Raw genomic sequence first — 25,753 nt, 5'->3', positions numbered from 1 at the left:
GTTGGTGTGACACTGGTTTCATTTCTTTCTTAAACGTATGTTGTAATGGCTAATGAAGTTATCTGAGCTCAGAGCTTTCTTCGGGGAAAGTTTCAAAATTTCAGATCCAGTTTCTTTAATAGTTATAGGATTGTTCAGATTTTCTATTACTTTTTGTGTCAATTTTGATAAGTGTGCGTGTGTGTACATATATAGTTTAGGAATCTGTCCATTTAATCTAAAGTTTCCTTTCATTAGCATAAGAGTTTCCATAATACATCTTATGATCTTTTCAATATTTGTAAAGTCTGTAGTAATGTCCCCCCTTTCAATCTGGTGTTAGTTATTTGGTCTCTCTTTCACTCCTCATGAGGGTTTTATCAACAGTTTCTTCAAAGAACCACTTTTTTTTTTACTTTGTTGACCATAGTTTCACCTTTTAAAATATATACATATAAGGTTATAAATGCCTCTCTAATTTCCATCCCATAAGCTTTGATATGCACTTTCATTATTCAGTTTCAGCACTATAATTTCTTCTTTGATCCAACAGTTATTTATAAGTGTATTTCCCATTTCCAAGGCCAAGGAGATTTTCTAGCTACCTTATGTTATTGAATTTTAGCTCAATTCACTATATCAGAGAATTTATTCTGTATGTTTCCAATACAAAATTTGTTGAGATTTGCTTTATGTTCCAGTTAATGGTCAATTTTTGTAAATATTCCATTTGTGCTTGACAAGAATGTTTATTGTGCAATATTGGATGCAGAGTTCTATAGATGTCTTTTAAGGAAAGTGTGCTAATCTTTTTGTTTGTTTATTCTTTCAGTTCCTGAGAGAGGAGTATTAAAATCTCCCACTACGATGGTAGATTTTTCTACTTCTACTTGTTCAGTCCATTTTTGTTTTACACATTTTTGAAGAAAGCTACATTAATAGGTGCATACACATTTATTCATTAAACACAATTTTATCATTAAAAAGTGGTCCCTTTATATTTCTAGTAATGTATATATCTCCTTGAAGTCTACTTTGTCTGATATTAATAGAGCTGTTCCCACTTTGTTAGTATTTTCATGTTGTATCTTTTCCTAAATTTTATTTTCAGTGTTTTACACAGATCTTCCTTGACTTAAAATGGGGTTACATTCTAATAAACCTACCATAAGGTGAAGATATCATAAATAAAAACTGCATTTAATACACCTAACCTAGCGAATAGCTTAGCTTAGCCTAGCCTAACTTAAATGTGCTCAGAACACTTACATTAGCCTAGAGTTGGGCAAAATCATCTAACACAAAGCCTGTTTTATAGTAAAGTGTTGACTATCTCATGTAGTTTATTGAATACTGTACTGAAAATAAAAGACAGAATGGTTGTATGGGTACATAATGGTTATAAGTATATTGGTTGTTTACCCTCATCATCTTGCGACTGACTGGGAGCTATGCTCACTGCTACTGCCCAGCATCATGAGAGAGCATCACACCACATACTGCTAGTTTAGGAAAAGATCAAAATTCAAAATTCGAAGTATGATTTCTACTCAATCCCTATGGCTTTCTCACCATTTTAAAGTAAAAAAATCGTTAAGTCGAACCATCATAAATTGGGGACCATCTGTGTCTATGATTCCACTGTCTACTGGCTTCTGTTGCAACTGTTGAGAAGCCTGATGTCACTATAATTGTTGTCTCTGTAGCAATGTGTATTTCCTCTGCTTGCGTTTAAGATTTTCTCTTTGCTGTTGGTGCTCTGCAGTTTCACAAGTGTGTGTGTGGGTGTGAATTTAATTTTATTTATCCTTTTGAGAATCACTATTCCTCCTTATCTGTGAATTTGAGCCTTTCATCAGTTCTGAAAAAGTCTCAGCCATTATCATGTCAAATATATGCTCTCTTACATTCTCTCCTCCTGGGACCCTGATTAGATATATGTTAAACTTCCTAATTTTACTGCCCATAACTCTTAATCTTTCTAATTCTTTTTTAAGCAGTGTCTAATCTTCTGTTTAACCCACTCATTATATTTTTTAACAAGTCATTGTATATCTATATAAAATAAAAATGGTTCTTCTTTAAACCATTTTTCAAATGCATGTTTATGATTTCATCCTCATTTCTTTAAACATTTTCTTAGTAATTTTAAAATTTTGTATTTGATAATTCCAATATCTGATGTCCTTGGGAAACTAAATCTGTTTCTTCTTGTTTCTGCTGACTCTCACTCATGGTAGCCTGTCTCCTTGTTTGTTTGGTGATCTTTGGTTGTAAACTCATGTTAGCTGATCTTAATCTCTGGATATACTAGTGGCCAAAATTAGGGATGCTTCCCATGAAGATGTATTTGCATTTTCTTGCCAGGAGTCACGGGTACTTCAGACCTAGGACTACTTTAGCCACTTCGAGGGTCTAGGCTTAATGTTGGAAGTCTCAAAGTCAGCTTATCCATCCTTCTGCTATCCTATGGTTTAGTCTCAGGATAATTGCTACACCAATATTAGCATTTGCCCCCAGGACAATCTAGCCTTTTGTGCTTGCTTGCTGCTCCGTGCTCCCACATGTGATTTCAAAAATCTTTTAATGGGGAGAGGAAATGCAGCCTAGAGAGTTCTCTTACCGACAGGCTGGTAAATTCATTAAAATTCTGTATCCTCTAGAACGTAGCTGTTTCTTAACAGGAGGGCCTTCCAAGGTGTCTAGTCTGACATACTACCAGAATAGAAGTCTAATTTAGGGTTGTTGTTGTTTATTTTAAGTTGAAATAAGCTTACTGAAAAGGAGGAATATGCTTTTTTCCAAGCATATAATGGATTATATTTTACTTTTATCTCTATCATTCTTTGCTGGTAAAAGTAGAAAACTGAAATCTTAAGGAAGCAAAGAAAATAAAAACTAATCGGTACGTAACCAGCTATGTTAAGAAATGGTAAGCATTACATAATTTTTTTTTTACCTGATTTATTGCGGTCTTGAAGTTGGAAAGCACGAATGAGGTCAGTTTTTCGTGAAATCATTCTCTCTTTTAACATCCTGATGGCACTACTTTCAATAGCATTCACCCTATGTTAAGAAAACAATGATTAGGTGAAAGTTATATAAACCATACTGTTCTGTTTCATTTTAATATGCTTTTTGCCACTTACCAGTTTCTACATTAAAGGGATTGCCTAACTTCACACATATTTCCAGGTGGTGAATGTGTTTATATGTATGCATGTGCATGTTTTGTGAAATTTTAAAAGGATTACCACTGGTCTTTTCTTTATGATTTCAAAGATTCATGTGAGCAATTAGTGTCTGAGAATATCCAAGATAAAAAGGAAAATAAAAAGGGACTTTCTATAGCAGATATTGAAAATTACCTTAAAGTTACTTAAACAAACAGCAGATATTGACACAAGAGAAGATAGATACATACATGAGTAGAATATAATAGAAATTTCATAAATTTAGTGAACTATATCTGGGAATAATACACATGACAAAGGAGGTATTAAAATTCAGCAGAAAAGGACAATTTTGAAAAATAGTGCTAGCATAATTAACTAAATGTCTGGATGCTAAACTTCTACCTCAGACTACTAACAAAAATAAATTCAAAATAAAGGAAGAAAGAGGAATAAAGTAGTCATGAGTCACATACATCCCAAAAAAGCAAAATGGCGGATGTAAATCCAACCACATCAATAATAACATCAAATGTGAATGGATTAAATAAATAAAAAAGCAGAGATTTTGAGACTGGATTAAAAACATAAGACCCAACTATATGTTGTCTATAAGAGACACACTTTAATTTCAAAGATACAAAGAGTTTGAAAGGAAAAGGTATAACATGCAAACAGCAACCATAAGAGAGTGGCCATACTAATAGCAGACAAAATATACTTTAAAACAAAAGCTGCTATTAGAGATAAATAGGAATATTTTGTAGTGATAAAAGAACCAAGTCAAGAAGATAAAACAATTATAAAACATATATGAACCTACTGACAGAGCCCAAAACTACATGAAGCAAAAATGGAAAGAAGTAAGGGGGGGAAATAGACAACTAAACAATAATCATTGGGGGCTTCAATGCTTTACGTTCAATCACGGATAGAACAACTGGGCAGAAAATCAAAATGGATATAAAAGACTTGAATAGCATTATGAACCAACTAGACCTAACAGATTTGTATAAAACACTCCACTTAACACCAGCAGAATATATATTCTTCTAAAGCACACATGGAATATTCTCCGCAACAGACCCTATGTTAGGCTATAACATAAGTCTCAACAGATGTAAAATGATTAAAACCATACAAAGAATCTTTTCTGACTACAAAAAAAAAAACCTGGAGATTAATAACAAAGAAATTAGGAAAATCACAAATATGAGGAAATTAAACAACACAATCCTAAATAACCAATGGGTCAAAGAAAAAAATCACAATAGAAATACAAAATACTTTAAAACGAATGAAAATGTAAACACAACATGGCAAAACATATGAAATACAATTAAAGCAATGCTTAGAGGAAAATTTTTAGCTATAAATGCCTATATTAAAAAAGAAGAAAGATATCAAATCATAAACATATTATCTATCTTCAAAAACTAGAAAGAAAAGAGTAAACTAAAACCTAAAGCAAACACAGGGTAGAAGTAATAAAGAACAGAGAAATAAATGAAATAGAGAAATTAAAAGAATAGAAAAAAATTTAATTGGTTCTTTGAAAAGATCAATAAAATTGACAAACTTAGCTAGACTGGCCAAAAAAAAAAAAAGATCCAAATTTCTAAAATAAAATGATTCTAGAAAATCAAAAACAAAAGAGGGGTCATCACATCTGACCTTACAGAAATAAAAGGGATTATAAGGGAACACTATGAACAATTGTATGCCAAAAAATTAGATAACCTAGATGAAACGGCAAATTCCTATAAAGATACAAATGACCAAAATTGGCTAAGAAGAAGTAGAAAACTGAACATAGCTGGAACAAGGAAAAAGATTGAATAATTAATCAAACAACTTCTCACAAAGAAAAGCTCAGGACCAGATGGCTTCACTGTTGAATTCTACCAAACATTTAAAGAAGAACTGACACGAATCATTCACAAACTCTTCCAAAAAATAGAAAAGGTAAGAATACTACCCATCTTTTTATATAAAGTTAGTACTACACCATGATACCAAAACCAGACAAAGATCGCAAGAAAACTACAGCCAATAACTCTTATGAATATAGATGGAAAATCCTCAACAAAATACTAGCAAACTACATTCGGCAACATATAAAAAGAGTTATACATCATTAACAAGTGAAGCAAGATTTATCCCAGGAATGCAAGGTTTAATATCTGAAATTAATCAAGGACAAAATCCACATGATCATTTCAAAATATTCAGAAAAAGTATTTGACAAATTCCAACACTCTTTATGATAAAAACAGTCAAAAAACTAGGCATGGAAGGGAACTTTCTCAACCTGATAAGGAGCATCTACAAAAAACACATAACTAATATACTTAATGGTGAAAGAATGAATATGTCTCTTTTGAGATCAGAAACAAGACAAGGAAATCTGCTCTCAGCACTTCTATTCAATATTGGTCTGGAGGTTCTAGCCAAGCAGTTAAGCAAGAAAAGGAAGTAAAAGGTATCCAGATTAGAAAGGAAGAAGTAAAACTATCCCTATTCACAGATAATATAATCTTGTATATAGAAAATCCCATGGAATCCACTAAAAACTATTAGAACTCTGTATAACAACTATACTTCAATTAAATAATAAATTTTAAAAAACTATTAGAACTAATAAAGAAGTTCATTAAGACTGCACAACATACAAAAATCAACTGTATTTCTATACACTAGAAATGAAAAATCCAAAAATGTAATTAAGAAAACAATTCTACTTACTGTATCACCAAAAAGGAATAAAATATTTACAATATTTACAAATGAACTTAACAAAAGAAGTCCAAGACTTGCACCTTGAAAACACAAAATATTTTTCAAGGAAATTAAAGAAGATCAAAATAAAAACAATAATATAGATTGGAAAATGTAATACCGCTAAGATGGAAATAGCCCCAAATTGATCTACAGATTCAAAATAATACCTATCAAAATCCCAGCTAGCATTTTTTGGAGAAGTTGACAAGCTGATTCTAAAATTCACATGGAAAATAATCTTAAAAAAGAACCAAGTTCAACTCACATTTTCCCATTTCAAAACATACCAAAAAGCTATAGTAATCAGGACAGTGTGTTATTCACATTAGGATTAGACATACAGGTCAAGGGAGTACAATTTAAAGTCCAGACATAAGCCCCCACATTTATGGTCAATTGATTTTTGAGAAGTGTGCCAAGATAGTCAAGTAGGGGAAGCACAGTCTTTCCGACTGATGGTGCTGGACAATTGAATATGTACACACGTAAAAGAATAAAATTAGACCCCTACCTCACACCATATATAAAAATTAACTCAAAATGGATCAGATACCCAAATGTAAGAGAATAATCTATAAAAATAATCTATAAAATTCTTAGATGAAAATATAGGAATAAGTCCTCATGACTCTGAGTTAAGCAATCATTTTTTAGATACAACACCACAAGCAGAAAAGCAAAAATAGATATATTGGATTTCATCAAAATTTAAAACTTTTGAACTGCAAATAATACCATCAAGAAAGCAAAAAGATATCCCACAAAATGGGAGAAACTATTTGCAAAACATATATCTAATAAGTGACATGAATATAGGATAAATAATTAACTTTTACAATGCAATAATAAAAAGAGTAATAACTCAATTAAAAATATTTCTCCAAAGAAGATATACAAATGTCCAATAAGCACATGAAAAGACCCTCAATATCACTGGTCATGAAGGAAATGCAAACCAAAACCAAGAGATTCTAGCTTACATCCACTAAGTTGGCTATAATCAAAAAGACAGATCATAACAAGGGTTGTCAAGGATGTGGAGAAATTGGAATCCTCATACATTGTTGGTGGGAATGTAAAATTGTGCATCCACTTGGGAAAAAAAGCTTGCAAGCTCCTCAAAATGTTAAACATAAAGTGACCAGATAATCCAGCAATTCCACTTTCAGGTATATACTTTAGAGAAATGAAAACAAATGTACACATAAAACCTTGTCTATCAATGTTCAAAACAGCATTATTCTTAATAGCCAGAAAGTAGAAACAACCCATATTTCTATTAGTTGATGAATCGACACAGAAAATGAGGTCTATTGATACAATGGAATTTTACTCAGCCATAAAAAGGACTGAAGTACTGATACATGTTATGACATGAATGAACCTCAAAAGCACTGTGGTAAGTAAAAGAAGCTACGCAGAAAAGACCACATGTTGTGTAATCCCATTTACATGACATATCCAGAATAGGCAAATCTATAGAGACAAAGTAGATTAGTGGTTGAGTGTTATGACAGGGGGAGGTGATAATAATGAATGACTGCTAATGGATGCACGTTCTCTTTTTAAGATGAAACAAATGTTCATAAATTAGATTATGGTGATGGTTACACAACTCTGTAAATATATTAAATATCATTGAATTGTATTCTTTAACTTGGTAAACTTTATGATATATAAATTATGTCTCTAAAAAGCTGTTAAAGTAAATTTTATATCTATAATTTGTGTGAAGACATTTTTCTACCAAAGGTAAAAATCCAACAATTATAATGAAATTATAAAATTATAAAAAACTAAAGCAAAATCAAGACACCAACAAAACAAATGCAACATGCCCATAAAAATCCTCTATCCCTCATATGCAAAGAATTCCTATAAAAATATCAGAAAATAACAAACAACCCAATATAAAATGGGAGAATATTATAAACAAGAAAGTCAAAGAAGAGAAAATGCAATGTCCAAAAACATAAGATGAGCAAACTCAGCTGTCTAAAAAATGCAAATTAAAACAATGAAATTTACCATTTTTATCCATTAGTTTGGCAAAAAGTAAGATGAGCAATAATACCTAAGACTAATTAGGATATGGAGAAAGTGATACATTGCTTTCCAAATTGTTAATTGTTACAACTCTTTTGGAGTATCTAGTAAAATTTTAAACACGTAAATCTCACATTGTGGGGGTTGAGCCAAGATAGTGGAGTAGACAGACTCACAGCTCACCCTCTCCCACAAATACACCAAGAATTACATCTACAAACCCACTGAATCGCACAGAACACCTACTGAACTCTGGCAGAGGGTCTCTTGTTTCAAAATACAGGAGGATTCTCACAAAATCCGATAAACAAGAAGTTTATACTGTATAGAACAGGGAACTATATTCAGTATCTTGTAGTAACTTATGGAAAATGAATATGAAAATGAATATATGTATGTTCCTATATGACTGAAGTATTGTGCTGTACACCAGAAATTGACACAATATTGTAAACTGACTATACTTCAATAAAGATATATATATAAATTTAAAAAAGCAAACCCAATTAATAGTCTATTAAGATTTATTTCAGGTAAAAAAAAACCCACCCATATTGTGAAATCTTATGTAAAAAAAGCACTAAAAACTTATGTATATATGTATGTAACACACACAGAGGAATGTTTGTTACAGTACTGCTTTTAAGTACAAAACCCTGGAACCAGTCTGGATGGCTATCAATTGAATAAGATTTAGTTATCCGTAACTGTTATGGCAAATGTATACTACAGAATGTTATGCATCTACTAAAAAGAATGAGTTAGGTCTATATGTACTAACTTGGAGTGGTGTTCACGATATAATCTTTAGGAAAAGAGTTGCAGAATAGAGGGTGCAGTGTGATTCTATCTTTGTAAAAAATAATGTGTGTGTGCTGTTTACTGCCTTTCTCCTCCCCCGGGATATGCTCTGATGAAGGAGAAGATTTTTGCCTATTTTGTTTACTGCAGTATCACCTGTGCCTAGAATAGTGTCAGACACCAGTAGTAGGTGCTCAACATTTTTTTTAATTCAATGACTGGGCAATTGCTTGTCTATTTTTGTAGGAGCAAGAAGAGAGTGGAAGGGTCCCCTCCAGGCTATTAATCTCAGTTGCTTCTGAGAAGTTGCAGGAGAGAAGATCATTAACATTTTCTTTATACATCTTTGTTTTGTCTCACTTGTTAACAATAAACATATTCATTTTATAATAAAAAAGTATTGAAAAGATCATGTTAAAGGGAGAAAAGGAAGATAAGCTATGAATGCCATCACATGGAGAGACACACTCAACTCTTGTCACGTACACCTCTAGGTAGAGGTGAGACCAAGAGGCAAGAGCAGACTAGGTTGTTTCAGGGCAGAGAAAGCTGGAGCTTACGGGATGAGGTGGGTACACAGACTGTCTTTTCCTTACATTCAATTAGGGCCTGTTCGTGCATTCTGACTGCTTTATCCATCTAAAGAGATGTATCAATTGAAAATTGCTGCTCTTGGTTTAATGAGCACATTCACAACTGGTGAATGGAACTATTTCCATTTTGTTTATACCAATGAGTAACCAATAAGTAGCTTTCTTCACTCACAGACACTCTGGTTCTACTTCCAGACTTCACTCTTAATCACTCTGGACCGCTTCTACTTGGTCACCAGTACCAGAGCTCAGAATTCTCCTTAGAGTATACACACCTTTGGTAAAGAGGCCTTAAGCACGTTGCATTAGTTATTTGGTACTGGAAAAATCGGGGGGTGGTACCAGAACTCATTCTGATGTAAGCTCCTCGATTGCTACCTTCTTCATAATAATTAGATGCCGAAAATATAGTAATAACCTAGTTAAAGAAAAAGAGTGTTAGGTTCATATAGAGTTAGTTCTCAAAAGGTTCTTCAATAAAGCCAGAAACAGCTCAATTGTTAAAAAGCAAAAATCAAACAAAGTTCAAAATCCATAAAAATTATCCAAGACTGATAGGATTTCCTGTGATTCCATCCCAAGAGAAACAAGGCTTTTAAATCAGGGTCCCCAGGAGTATTACCTTCTAGCCACTCACCCCCACAGTGCATGGCCTTGCAATCCTGTGTACAATTTCACTTCCATATCTTAGAATTCTCCTTAATGCTCAGTTTTATAAATTCTAATTTTCAAAGAGGGGAGGGTAAAGCCTTTATTTTCTTTTCTTGCGATATTTGAGCATTTAAAATAAAACTTGTCTAGTATCACAGTTGTCTTCTTTTCCTTATAGCTGACTTATTCAGAGGATCCAGGGGCCCCACAAAACCAGTGCTTTGATGTCAGAGAAATAGTGGCTAAATAAGGGACCATGACCCCTCTGTGGGGAAGGAACCAGTCTTGGGGTAGAGGATGGGAGAGTGATACTTGTCAGTGTGTAGGCCCAGTGTGTAGGCCTGGTGTAGGCCCAGTCCTGCCCTAATGAGCATGTCACTGCTATTTTCTATTTTCTTATTACAAAGAAACCCTAAATAACACTTGCTTAACCATCTCGCAATGTTAGTATGAGCTTCCAATGGACTAAAATACAGCTAAGAAAGGCAAAAGTGTTGAAAGAGAAAGAAATGCAATGCAATTTGGTATTCCTTTGTGTGTGTGTGGGGGGGATTAGGTTTGTTGGTTTGTTTATTTTTTTTCAAATGGAGGTACCAGGGATTGAATCCAGAATCTTGTGCATTCTAAGCATTGCACTCTACCACTGAGGTATTACCCACCCCTGGTATTCCTTTTTAATTACTGCTGTTCACTATGAGAAAAGAGGAGCACTCCTAGGATAACTTGGGACCAGAAACAAGCTCCTCAGTCCTCACCTCTCTGGCCTTTCAGACATCACTGAAGAAGAGCAATACACTCCATTTTAGTGGCCGCAGCAAAACAGCCCACAGTGAGGGGCTTGCTAGAGATCACCTACTCAGTGAATAGAACGTAAGTGTGTTTTGTGGCTCTGCTCTGCACAGGGAAGGTGCAAAAGGTGAAAAGGTGAAAGAGAGCAAACTGGATTCACTGCTGCCTTTCTGTGTGCTGTGAGAATAAGTACATTCTTAACCCTACTCCCAAAGACTTGCCTTGTGATTAGTACAGAACAAAACCTTCCTGTGTGTGTACTCACTGTTATGTGTCAGAGTTTCTATCTCTGGATTAGGGAAGATCAGGGAAATAAACCAAATATCTCTTAGGGTGAGGGACAGTGAGGCCCCTTCAAACAACCTCTGTGAACCCGACAGTCTCCTATTTCTGTCTACCAAGCGTGGCGTTCTGTTTTGGGCCTAGGGAAGACATCTTCCCATGGGCAGAGAAGTCAGACACATCCTGTGAAGAAAGATTATGCTTGGGGGAAGGATGTCTGTGATGATGTCACCAATATTTTTAGCTTACCTTCCCATCGTGGCAGATTTCATACCCTTCGGGTTTACATTCATGAGACCTAACGAGCATCTTCAACTGGTATTTATTAAGAATCTTGGAGGTAATATCTGGTCCAAAATAGCAGCCCCCTCCTCGACTTGTGTTTGGGTAACAGCCTCTTTTGCCTCTGGGATCACTCCACAGAATATCGATAACCTTGGGACAACAAACCAGATTACGTTGCCACTTACACGTGAGAGCTTATCTTTCTAGATTCCAACTTTTTTCCAGAAATATTAACCAAACTTATCGCAAAGTCTCACTATTTCTCTTTCTTCCTTCAAAACTGTTTCATACTCATCTCCTCCACAAATCTTTTCCAGAATAATTTTCATGCCCATAGCCACCACAATCCTTTTCTGCTCATCCCCAATAACCAATGTAGCAATGATGATAACCAATGTAGCAATACTTAGTAATCATAAAGAATCAGCCCTTGGGCTTTTTGTTTCTTAAAAAATTCCATTGCAACTATTTCACAATTGCTGACTCTACAAAGGTCTTTTCTCTTAAAAAGAACTTCACCATCATGTTCAAAGGAGAAAGTAGTTCCCTACAATGAACACATATCTGATGTCTTTAATATGTTCAAAGAGATAAGGTAGGTCTCCTAGCTGTGGTTTTGGCCCTGCTTTTTGTCCTTTTGAGTACATAGCATGAGGAAGCCTTTTCCTCATCACAAATATAGACAATTGTTTATCTGAGAATAATTTCTACAACATTTCCTTCATATTTTGCTCCCCTTGATAAGGGGAATTCCATTCTCAGTTTCAGCAGCACATTTAGCCACTGACTGGTTTCCACAATATGTTCTCTTAAATCCACAAGTATGTTATTAGCATAACATTTCTTTTGGGGCTTGAAAGAGGCAAAGGCAGGCTATAAGATGCTCAGGACTGAACACTCAAGTTTCTAAGAATTTTTTCATAAAAAATTAGGGGCTCCCTGTTTGTAGCTCTGACCTACATATAATGTTTCTTTATTTAAACATCTCCCACAGGAACTTAAGCAGTAGTGTGAAAAATTAACTTTGTAGCTAAAGCTATATGCAACCTTGAGAAAAGTCCCTGGGTCTCTCTTTAAAATCAGAGGTTTGGGGCAGGTGACTTGTAAAGTATCTCAAAGTTCTAATAGATTATGATTCTAAGAGTCTATATTTTCCACATGTTTCTTTGGAGGGCATGAAGAAATGCATTTTAAGTTTTGCAGGTATTCTAGTGGGTCCAAATCAGATCTTAAAAAGAAAACCAGAAATGGTTGTCCCACTAAGCCTGACTGTACCCCATTTATAGGTTTGGTATTGAAGGGAAGCTAAAAATAAGTGAGGGGAAAGACAGTGGAGAGACCAGAACTGGTAAGAGAACTGTCCTGGAATGCTAAGCACCTGATCAGAACTGGAGAAACCCTGCACCATGCACATTCCAGACACTTGCAGGTGACTGATTTTTTTTGATGACTGATCGAAGTGAGAATTAAAACTACCTACAGAAGACAGAGATCAGGATTCTCCTTTCTCCCTTGCTGAATTCGAACGTTGGCACAACCCTACCCTACAAGTAAATACAATGGAACCCATATTACTCTGCTGATGCTAATAACAAAAACAACCCTTGCATTTGAAACTGAGCCATATCTGGATCTTACAGCATGAACTCATGTTTGGGAGACATGATTTGACCTTCAGTATAATGAGAGAGAAAACATGGAACACAAGGAGATGTGTTTTATAAGGAGAGGATTAAGTTTTAAATTCCTACATGAGATGCAAGTCATTTATAACCAAAATGACCCCTGGAAAATCTTTTAAATTACTCTCTAAGTACAGAGTACATGATTTTGTATATTCAACCCTATACAGTCATATGGATATGTCAGTATTTTATATATGTGATAATGTACAACACATGATAAATTATATGAAACTAAAACTTTAGACTTTTTTCTCCTTTTTCCATATGTACATAGTTGAAATCTACATAAATTAAATGTACATATGATGGAACCATGTTGAACTAGAATAAGCACTGGCCACATAGTTATTTTAGCTCAAGTGTCACCTGTGTCACCTTCAACAAATCACTTAACCTACTGGGGCCTTAGCTGACTCCTCAATGAAATGAGTAAGATACAGCTAACATTCATTTTCCTTTGATTCAAAGTCATAAGGGGTATCAGTTTTATAGAAGTAAGCGTCTTCAAAATCATCCATGCTAGAAGTTCTGCATTTCTTTTCTCTGACCAGAATTCATTCACTTACCTAGGTTTACCCAGACAGTAACCACAATATAGGTTTAATTCGGAGGCTCACAAACAAAAAATTCTATAAAAGGCCCTTTGTTAGTGAAACAAAATCCTCAGCAGGGACAAATCTCTTCCCTCTCAACAACATCCTTTCCTCTGAAATGCAAGGGCCTTTGTGGTAAGTGTATCAAAGAATAATCATTTACAACATTCTTTCCTGAAATGTTTCAAACCAAAAATTGATATAAAAGCTGAATGACAGCTTTTATATGACCTGGTCAACAAAAATCTATTTGTGCCTCAGCCTTTAAACTTCCTAAATCCAAAATAAATCCCACAAGAAGTGTCCCATGCTTGTCTACAATTTTAAGTAATCCAGTTTCCAAAAGTATGCTTTGGGGAAGAGAGAACAGCTCTGAAAGATGTATCTAAATGCTTCTCTTCTAAGACACTAATACTATAGATTCACCATTCTTTGTATTTTCCTTTAGTTGTATGTCCTCTTTCCAGTTTTTGAACATGTCGTCTTTAACACTGTGCTCAGCCCAAACCTTCCAGCCAAGTACATATATTTCTCTAGATGCCTATTCCTTGTCTACCCATTGCCTCACTGGATGAGGGGAGAGTAGAGTAGTTCATTTCCTTCTTGAGACCTCTGATCACTCTTAAATCATCTCTCCCTTCAGAAAAAGAACATGGGCATTAGAGTCAGACCTGGGATGAAATCCTGCTGTATCATTCAGTGATCAGCCAAGTGACTACAAAGAAGCCATTTCACTCTTGGGAGCCTTCTCAATGAAGCTGACTGCTCTATTTAAAATTGCAATTCTGTCGCCTACCTCCAGTTCTCAGTTTCCTCTAACCTTGTTCTAATTTTAATTTTTTCCATTAAACTTCTCATTTAACATATATAATTTACTTGTTATTACTATACAATTATATGTGTAATGTTACATATATAATATAATTATATACATTATTTAGCTCCTCCCCCTAGAACATAAGCTCCATGAGGTAACAGATCTTTGGTCATTTACATTTTCAAAAGCCTAGAACAGTGCCTGACACATAGTAGGTACTCAACAAGTACTTGTTAAATGAATTAAGAGAAAGGAGTCACTTAGGATATAAATAATTAAAATTATTTTTCAAACCTTTCCAGCCTTCTTGTTGCAAGTCTGTCCTAAAGAAAGAGTATCACACTTGTCTCCATACAATGACTCAGCCATAACTACATATATCCCCCATATCTTAGCAAACATAATATAAAATTTAAATTGTAGCACTCTACCAAGAACTATGCACTTAACATGAGTATGGAACAAATAAAGAGCATATGACCTTTATTGCAATATAGTTCATAGATATTAAGATATAAAGTAATTGTGAAATCTATTTTTATCTGGAATTTTCAACTCTAGCTAACTAAAGTATGCATGCCCACAATATACTGGGAACTAAGGAAAGAAAATTAAAGGTACAAATGAAGTTATTAAAATACTGGGAATGAGATTCTGGTCAATTTCACCCTGTGTCAGCTCCAGTCATGTACATTGGTCTGTAAGATGATTCATCTGTATTGTTCGGGTGAGGCGAGGTTATATTATAGAATAATGACCCCCAGTTTTCTCCCTCCCGCTTCTTAAGGATCCATCTCTCTATAATTCTAACTCATCCAGGCTTCCAGAGGCCATGATTTTCTTCTCGTGCAACTCCAATCTCTTTGGCATCATCCATTTTATTTACCATAACCTTTGGTCTTTGAGATTTGGACATCAAAACTTAAGGAGGCATCCTTTCTTACTTGCTGTGGGATGCCTCTTACACTTATTTGATTCTTAAATACTATGGATGCACAAGCCACTGATGAATTCTATTTCTCTCTTACTCCCTCCCTATCACGCCACCTCTCTTTCTCCTCATTGATTAGAGTATATTTTACATCAGAAATCACATTTTAGTCAACATTTTTAGCAATCAAGGTATGAGTACAGAATCAAGAAATAGAAGCTCCTTAGGGGTAAGAAATTAGAAGAAGACTAGTAATTTCATAATAATAGTAGAAAGAGAAGACCAGCTAGAAGTTTAACTGATAGAATCATGGAAAGGAACAAATGAGGAAGAACCTTCTTAGGGCCAGAATAAGCCTCCTAGATTGTCAACACCCTCCCCCTGCAAAGGAGCCCAACTTTAATGGGATCAGATTATGGAGCTATTTGTGAGCCCCAGGGCATTATTAAAAACAACAGTGCAATCAGCTAGCAATTAGTGAAGGCTAATAGCTGGGTCTGATACAAAAAGGGGCAGATGGGCCAAAGCTTAAAGGGGAAATCAGGGAAAGAGACAGTCACTCAGGGAAACTGTGCACATGCCCAAGTCAGCACCCTGTGTGGAGTGACATCAGGGGCTACAACCCAAGAGGGAATAGACTTCACTAATCTAGTCCAGACAAGCCACTAAACAAATAAACGAGCAAAAAAGACAAATAATAACAAGCCCCAAAGGAGCACAGGAACAATTAGAGTTACTGTAATATTTACCTAAAATGTCCAGTTTTCTACAAAAAATTACAAGACATACAAAGAAAAAAACACAAGGGAAAAATAAGCAGACAATAGAAATTACCTTTGAGGGTATAAGAAGTTGACTTAGCAGACAAGGATGTCAAATCAATTATGATAAATGTATTCGAAGACAGATATATATAAAACACTCCATTCAATAAGAACAGAATACATTTTCTTCTGAAGAGCACATGGAGCATTTTCCAAGATAGACCATATGGTAGGCCATAAATAAAAAGTCTCAATGAGTTTCAAAAGCATTTAAATCGTGTAAAGTATATTCTCCAACCACAACTGAATTCAAGTCAAAATCAGTAAGAGAAGGAAATGTGGAAAATTCACAAGCATGTAGAAATTAAACAACAAATTTCTAAATAACACATGGGTTAAAGAAGAAATCACAAGGGAAATTAGAAAATACTTTGAGATGATTGCAAATGAAAGCACAACACAGCAAAACTTTTGGGATGGAGCTAAAGCAGTACTTACAGGTAAATTTATAGTTTCATTAGAAAAGGGAAAAGAGCTCAAGTCAATGACAGTACTTTTCACCTTAGGAAACTAGAAGAAGAAGAGAAAACTAAATCTATAACAATCAGAAGGAAGGAAATAATAAAGATTAGAGCAGAAATAAATGAAAGAGATAATACAAAACAATAGAGAAAAGTTAATAAAACTGAAAGTTGGTGCTTTGAAAAGACCAATAAAATCAACAAACCTGAGAGAGACTGACCAAGGAAAAAAAGAGAGACTCAAATTACTAAAATTGGGAATAAAATACAACATATCACTATCAACCTTACAGAAATTATAAATATACATTATACATTATACATTATACATTATATATATATGGGAGGAGAGAGAGTAAGAGAGAGGAATACTACACACAATTTTAGGCCAATAAATTAGATAAATTTGATGAAATGGACAAATTTCAAGGAAGACACAAACTACTGAAGAAGAAATAGAAAATCTGAATAGAACTATAGTAAGAAAGAAAATTGAATTAGTAATTTTTAAACTGCCTACAAAGAAAAAAGCCCAGGCTCAGATAGCTTCACTGATTAATTTTACCAAACATTTGAAGAATTATTATCAATCCTTCACAAACTCCTTCAAAAAAATAGAATAGCAGATAATGCTTCCCAACTCATCCTATGAGGTTAATCTTATACTAATACCAAAGACATCATAAGAAAGAAACCTACAGACCAATACCCCTTATGAATATAGATGTAAACATCCTCAAAAAATAGCAAAGTGAAGCCAGCAACATATTAAATGGATTACACATGATAATGAAATAGGATTTATCCCAGAAATATAAGGTTGCTTTAACATCTGAAATCAACCAATATAATACACTATATTAGTAGAATAAAGGACAGACAATACATGATCATTTCAATAGAAGCAGAAAAAGCACTGGACAAAGTCCAACACTCTTTTGTGATAAAAAACACTCAAGAAAGTAGGCACAGAAGAGAACTTCCTTAATCTGATGAAGGGCAACTAATATAGAAACAAACAGCTAATATACTTAATGGTGAAAGACTGAATGCTTCCCCCAAATATTAGGAATAAAACAAGGGTGTCTATTCTCACCACTTCTATTTAACACTGTGCTGGTGGTTCTGGACAGGGCAATTAAGAAAGAAAAAGAAATAAAAGACAGCCAGATTAGAAAGGAAGAAGCAAAATTATCTCTATTCACATGATAACGTGCTCTTGTACATAGAAAGTCCCAAGGAATTCACTAAAAAATGTGAGAATGAATAAATAAGTTTATCGAGGTTTACAACACAAAAGCAGTAAGTAAAAGTCAATATATACCAGCAATGAACAATCTAAAATGTAATTAAGAAAACAATTCTATTTTCAATAGCATCAAAAATATTTAGGAATAAATTAGGAATAACTTTAATAAAACAAGTGCCTCAGTGTACATGATTACAAAACACTGTTGAAATTAAATATCTAAACAAATGGCAAGACATCCCATGTTCATGGAAGTGAAGAAATAATATTGTTAAGATTACAACAGTACTTAAATTGATCCACAGATTCAAGGCAATTCCTACCAAAGTCCTAGCTCTTTTTTGGTAGAAATTGACAAGCTGATCCTAAAATTCATATGGAAATTCAAAGGACCCAAAATAGTCAAAACAAACTTGAACAACAAAAATAAAGATGGAGAACTCACACTTCCCAGGTTCAAAACTTTCTACAAAGCTATAGTAATCAAAACTGTATAGTACTGACATTAAGGATAGACATACAGATCATGAAATAGAAGTGAGAGTCTAGAAATAAACCTTCATATTTATGGTCAATTTATTTTTGATAAGGGTGCCAAGAAAATTCAATGAGAATAAGTCTTTTTAACAAATGGTGGTGGGATAACTGGGTATCAGCATGCAATAGAATGAATTTGGAAACCTACCTCATATCATACACAAAAATCAACTCAAAATGGATCAGATACCTAAATGTAAGAGCTAAAACTATAAAACTCCTAGAGAAAACATAGGAATAAATCTTCATGACTTGGCTGGACAATAGCTTCCTAGATACAACACCAAAAGCACAAAGCAAAAGCATTTCTTTTACTCTAGTTGAGTAAAAGAAGCCAGAGACAAAAGATCACATACTGTATGGGTCCATTTCTATAACACGTCCAGGAAAGACAAATTTACTAAGACCAAAAGTAGATTAGTGGTGGCCTAATTCTGTGGAGATGGAGGTGGGGGGTGGGTAGAGAATGGGAAGTGACTGGTAATAGGTATGTGGAGTATTTTTTTCCAGGTGATGAAAAGGTTCTAAAATTAGATTGTGGGGATAGTTGTACAACACTGTGAATATACCAAAACCCATTGAATTATATACTTCAAATGAGTAAATGACATGGTATTTGAATATTTCTATTAAGCTATTAAAAATATAGTATTGGATTTAGAGAGAAGGATATGAGCTGCATAGAAAGGTAAGTCACTTTTTATCTATATGTTATAAGGGACAACATCATTTATGCTGCATCTCTGTTGCCACTTTGGTGAATGGTTTGATTACTCACCTGTTCCCATTCATGCTTTGTTAATTGTTCAGAAAAGGATCCGTCTGTTTTCATTCCCAAAGCCGCAATGGCTTTACCTGCTTTATTTTTCTTCTCAGTAGCACGGTCTCCATCTATTGGAACTGGTGACATCAGCACAGATTTCATCTACAAAACAAATTCATGCTTTAACCAAACCCTATGCTTAGTGTGCTGCATGCAGAAACTTCAGCACTAGTTGCTATTCTGTCTATAATGTTGTGCCTCGACCCAATGAAAACCACATGGTCACATTTTCCATCTCACCAACCTCCTTCATCTTACTGATCCACTGATCTCTATACAGTGGGCCTGTTAAGTTCGATTTGTACATTTTTCAACTAGAGACACTGTCCTACAGGGAAGGTTTCCCATTAGAGTTTCTAAAAGACCTCAGAGGCAAAGATGTCAGTGATAGACATGTTCCACAGCATCATGATAGAAATGGAACATGCTAAGGGAAAACTATTCTCCCTCTGAGCCTTTATCTATACATGGTGCTAAGAGAGAACCAATGGGCTTTGAGTTCAGAAACACCTCTTAAGAGGGTGGCTGCATTTCCTTTTGTTGTGTTTTCCAGGAAAAATGAGAGAAAGTACATCTGTGTCCAGAGAAGTTTGCAAAGGAGACATAAGTTGAAAACCTTGGAAGCCCTTCAACTTTAATGCAGTAGGTTTTCAGTCTGACCTGCCAGCAATTGAATACATTCTCTAATTCTAGTAACAAAGGTGATGTATTTCTTTGGAAATAAAATGTCTTTCTGATAGTACATCAATTTCTATAACCCTTTCTACATTCCCTTACATAACTTGAGGCCATAATTTTATATTTGTCTCTTTGTAGCACCATACTTTTATTCAAAACAATTTGAAACAATACTTCTATTACATTGGTAGCCTTAGTTCAGTGATGGACAATTCTCTGTGGTAGGCACTTAAGTTTCCTCTATGAACTAGGGTGTATATAAAATCTTACCTTTATTTTTCAAAAATAATTCTGAGGTCCTGTCTCACTGAGATGGTTAGAAATTCAATCTCAGCTATTAGTGAGTTTACATCCTACCTTCCCTGTCCCCATCCAGCAAATGTACCCAGGTCTTAGGCAGAGCAGAATATTCTGAGAGGACACTCTAGACTTGGGTCCACACAACTCACTTCTGATAAGCTCATCAGGCAAGGCCACAGTCTCTTAAGTACATGTGGCTCCATTGTCTTTGAGGCCACTTGTGATCAGGATACTTTGCTCAGCCCTTGTGAAGGCACCACATTATCATTTTCTCCTGGGGGGTCCAACCAGCCATCCCTTCCTACACCCTCTGCCAGGGAGTTTGAAGAATACTAAACCAGAGTCTTAGTCTTACAGAATTTTCCTTCTGTATCCCTCTGTACTGACCACCCACCCCCAACCTGCCCACCTTACAAAATACCTTTAATGAACTTAGAATGGAGGTTGTCATCAGGCTCCCCCAACCCTACCCTTCTCCTATTAACAATTATACCACAAGAACAGGCATAAGCCAGGGTGCATGGTCACCCCTACACTTGAAGGATTCTAATGGATGGGAAAGTGGGGGTTATATATTTGAGCTTGAAAGTCTGTTTTTGTACCTCATCTCATAGAATTCTAAAGGCTTGAACCTACTACTTTCATTACAGTTCAATTATATTTAATGCCACAAGAATGTGCTACCAGTTCAACTTCACTCTAGGAGGTGTAGACAAAAAATATACAAATCAAATTTCTATCTTTAAAACTAGCCTTATCAGTAAGTGGAACAATGATCCCCGAAGCATGTGAAATCTGACATATCCTGGGAAAATTTTCAGCTCCAAAATTTCTCCCCAGGGTCTGTCTTGATGATTGAAATTCAAACCTCAGTTTCAAGTATCAGGAAAAAGAGCAGAGAATAGGAGAAGAGGGGTTTATGTTCAGAGTTTACACCATTTTCTTCATCTAGGTAATTAGATTTAATCCTCCCCAAAGTTCAATATGGTAGGTATTTTTAGCTTTAGTGTATAGGTATAGAAACTGAGGCTGAGGAAACTTGGGTAACTTGTGCAGTCACCCAGCCAGGAAGTGGCAGAAGCAGGATGCAATGTCAGCGATATCTGTCTGATGTCAGAGTTTCATGGTGTTTTAATAGGTTAAGGTGGCTCTCAATTTAGGATCTCCGCAGAGATAGTAATGGGCATTCCAGAGACATGCTCTTAATAATTCAAAAAGCCCTGGCTGGCTTCTCAGGCTAACCTCAGGAAAGGAAAAGTTTTCAATCTGATCAATTGGTTGTGGCGGCCATGCTGATTAGCGCTGTTGTCAAAGGGCAAGTAGTGGTGGAGAGTTGCATTCCTGCCATGTGCTTGCCAATATTTGACTGACAAAAACATCATGTTCCCTTGCTCTTGGCTAGAATCATATCCACTCATTATGTTAACATTGACTATCTCATGTTGGTCAAAATATCTTATTGGCTTCACTATTTGCTGATATCATGAAAAAGATGCCTTAAACTAAGGTTGCCTTAAAATTTATTGCAACTGGGATACTTCTGACAGTAAAGGGAGGCACTATTAATAACTACACCAGACAACAGGTGTAAACCAGGAAGTATGGTCATCACTGGGTGAGGTTGGGGAGGGGAGCATGTAAAATCACCACAGAATCAGAAAAGGGATTATAAAAAGTTTTTACCCAGTTTTACCTTAGGTTTGTCCTACTTTGGTCTTAAATCTCTTAGGAGATAGTCAACAAACGTTAATTAATACTTACTACATCTTAGGTGCTGGGATTATATCAGTGAACTAGAAAAGCAGGGAAGGATGGTAAACAAACAGTACCACAATTCTTTGTTTACCTTGGTAACTGATATGAAGGATATGTACAAGGGGCTTGAGAGCATATAAAGGGGACCTAATCTAGTCGAGAAGTCATGGATGGCTTTCCAGAGGAGGGGTACATTTAAGCTGAAATTAAAAGGATGAGAAGAAGCTAGCAACAATCTTATCATTCACACATGTAAAAGGTATAAGGGCTCCAAAAACTCAAGGTAAATAGGGATCACATTTCTGTCTATATCAAATTAAATTCCAGCTCTAGATCCTACTTGCCTAGATTGGTTAGAAGTTGATTATCAGTCCTGAGGGGTAAGAGTTCAGGTTTCTCACTAGGACCACCTGATTATCTGGCTCCAGAGTTGCTCAGGCCCACATGGCACCCCCTATACCCTAGTCTTGGAGCTTTGGGTGGGCTCTGGTACAGGAGGAAGACAATTTCAGTCACTCTGCAAGGCCAGCCAAAGAAGCCTTTCACTAAGTCTGGGATCTTTACAGGCCCCACACAGTCACTTCACTCAGAGGTTCTGTCCATATTCCTGCTCTGCTTCTGCTGTATTGAATATGGTGACTTAGATTTAAATTATTAAAATATCCTCCCCCACCCGCAAATTACCCTGAGCCATTGGGAGTACATTTTAAGGGAAATCATATCCATTCAGAAATCGTTTGCTTATGACTCCACTTCTATGAGGCACCTAGAACAGTCAAATTAATAGAGATGGAAAGTAGAACGGTGGCTGCCAAGGGCTGGGGAAGGGAGAATGGGGAGTTAGTGTTTAATGGGTAGAGTTTCAGTTTGGGAAGATGAAAAGTTTTAGAAATGGATGGTGGTAATAGTGGTGATGGTTGTACAACAATGTGAAAATATTTAATGCCAATGAACCATATACTTAAAAATGGTTAAACTAGTAAATCGTATGTTGTGTATACTTTACCACAATATTAATTAATTAGAAGTTTTAACTTTTAAAAATCGGGATTTTTCACGTTTAGAAAGTATATGAAATGCCAACATTTCTTCATTTTCCTACTTTCACCAAGAATTTTTAAAAATATATATTCCATACATAGAAATTATCCACTTAGTTCTTTATCATACAATCATAGATTTTCTTAAAATTTGTACTAATCTTTTCAGAGTTACTAAAATACAAATCAATACAAAATAATAAATGAAGGGAGGTACATATCCCTTTATAAATCTCTGAGACAAGATTCATGCAAACATTGCTTCTTACTTTGTTTCTTTCTATACGGTGGAGTAAATTCAAATCTGTGGACTCTGATATCCCTCCATGTATAACCAGGATTTCATTGTCAATGATTGTACCAATTGGAAGCCAGGTATAGACGTCTTCCAAGATTTGTAAGATTTTTTTTCCATGTAGCTGTAAGTAAGAGGTTGCGTAAGTCAGTTTTTCTGATAGGTTCAAGTTAATTGAATAGTCCCAACATACAGACAAAAAACAACAGTTTTCCTGACACCCAGAGAAGCTCAGGATGGAGTCACTAACCAACTAGCATGTATTAATCATGTCTTTTTATTCTGTATTTTTGATACTTTGACCTTTTGGTGCCTTGTTGACCCTGGAGAAGAGACTGCCCTTCCCAGGGCTAGCTAATTCCTAGAGATAGTAAATGACCTGCCTTTTGTATGTAAATAAGAGTGCCTTTCATATGCAAACCAACTGATCTAGAGCTAACACTCAAAAGTGAGTCCTTTATGGAGTTCTCACACTCAGGGCCACTATCACCCCAGGGCCAGGTACTAGACAACTTCAGACAACCCTTATGCCTCAGGGCCTGCTGAAATTATCCAAACTAGCCAATCCTAAACCTGTTTACACTGCTTCACGCAACCCTTCCCACAGAAACCACAATAAAGGCTCTTGCAGGTGTTTTCCCTCTTCTCTCTGCCTTTGACCTGCCCTGATGCTTCTCCATGTGCCCACTGCCCGGCCCAGTGCGGTGTGCCATGCCTCCCGTTTCTAAGGAACTGTAAGTACAAAACTTTTCCTACATGACAGTCATTTCCATCTGGGCATGTTTTACCATAACTGAGTAAAATAAATCTCAGGTACCTTTAAAACAATGGAATATGTTTATATCTATGCTGAAACTTACACAAAAATCACAATGAAAAAGCCTGGTTTAGTCCAAGAAAAAAAACAGATCTCTACCATGGTCAGGGCTTCATTTTGTGCTTTTATTTTATTGGCATGAATTCTGACTAGTTCTTCCATTACCCTTCTTGAAGTTTTTTTTTTTACTTCTATGTATAAACAGCAAAAAGAATGCAAAAAAAGTTGTTGAGTCTTACCTTATATTTATGCAAAATTTCTTTTGTGAAGCCATACCTGAAAAAAATGAGATTTAAACTATTTTATTAAATGTTGATAACTCCTACTTACATGAGTCATGCAAAAAAGGGAGCCTTGACATCACAAGTATCAAGAACTCAAGAAACCAGACTTTAGTTGGAAGTATTACTTACCCAAGTCTTTGCTAGGCATGATGGGAAAGAACAAACGCAGCTGATGACATCATCCCTACCCTCAAGGAGCTTAGAGTATACTTGGGAAAAGAAGATAAATTTCCATGGAACAATTATAAGGCAACTTAAGAAATATGTGGTTGGCACAAGTTGCATTAAGTATTGCTAGGATTCAGAGACGTATGCTGCGGCAGCTGGAGAAGGTGTGGGAGAACGCTTTTCATTTAGATAGAATTTCTTAGACATCCTATATCTTATAGTAAATGAATTATTGGCAAGGGGAGGGGGGAGAAGGGGGAAGACTGAACAAAGACAAAGAAAAGCCTAGAAGATAACAAGTTGGTTCTTTATATTCTCTCTGATATAGTTCATGTAATGGTATTGGAGGTTTTAATAGAAAGTGTCAGGAATTTTAATGCCTGAATGGCAAACACCAAGGAAGATTTAATGATGGTTTTTTTTTCAATTACTTTCCTTGCCTTAGGATAATAATATACACCTTTAACATCCAACACAGTGAAATTAGAACATAGCATACTCACTCCAGGCTTCCGTGCAGATCATGTTATGTGAAGCTTCTATAGTGTAACGCTATGTTTTCCAAGTTAAATTCAGTCCTGCCTACTCAACAGCACCTCAAATCAGCTTACCCCAAACTGAACTCATCATTCTCCCTCATCCCAACTTTCTCCTCTTATCATGTTCCCAATATTAGTGATAGTCCAAATTCAAGCTAGGCCCTGGAGGTCATCCTCAATTCTATCTTCTTTCAAGTCCTCCATACCACATAACTAAGCCTTAAATCACTGCCTAAACTCCTCCTGAATGTATCTACTTCTTTGGATCTCCATCTCTACCACCCGAGTCTAAGTGAAAATCCATCATCTATCTCTTCAACTACTTCCTAATTGATCTCTCCATATCCATTCTTGTCCCTCTCTAAATAACTCTTCCTGCTGCATTTTACAACACAAATTTTATGATACTCTTCTATAGTTTTCCCTTGTCCTCAGAAGAAAGTCCAAATTCCTTTGCATGATCCAGTCATTTCTTAGGTCTCTAGCCCTATCAGGTACCATCCTGTCCTTCAGTCTATGTGCCTACAATCCTGAATTTCTTTCAAGTCTAAAGTACTTTCTCAAGCTCTGCATAAGT

The 25,753-nt window shown here is 35.5% G+C and overlaps 1 protein-coding gene across 1 annotated transcript in view; it reads right to left on the bottom strand.

Annotated features, from left to right (window-relative positions):
- The window catches only part of PPEF1 (protein phosphatase with EF-hand domain 1), a 125,747-nt gene that overhangs the window by 3,583 nt on the left and 96,411 nt on the right, over window positions 1–25,753 (bottom strand). The window contains exons 14-19 of the mRNA XM_031673271.2: window positions 24,425–24,461; window positions 23,343–23,492; window positions 19,256–19,402; window positions 11,345–11,530; window positions 9,649–9,791; window positions 2,939–3,045 (exon numbers count right to left, since the gene is read on the bottom strand). Of these exons, the coding sequence (XP_031529131.1) occupies window positions 2,939–3,045; window positions 9,649–9,791; window positions 11,345–11,530; window positions 19,256–19,402; window positions 23,343–23,492; window positions 24,425–24,461 (770 nt within the window). The remainder of the gene's footprint in view (window positions 1–2,938; window positions 3,046–9,648; window positions 9,792–11,344; window positions 11,531–19,255; window positions 19,403–23,342; window positions 23,493–24,424; window positions 24,462–25,753) is intronic.

This window comes from Vicugna pacos, chromosome X, assembly GCF_048564905.1.
Source record: "Vicugna pacos chromosome X, VicPac4, whole genome shotgun sequence".
Taxonomy (NCBI): domain Eukaryota; kingdom Metazoa; phylum Chordata; class Mammalia; order Artiodactyla; family Camelidae; genus Vicugna; species Vicugna pacos.
This window is presented reverse-complemented; position numbering and strand designations above follow the sequence as displayed.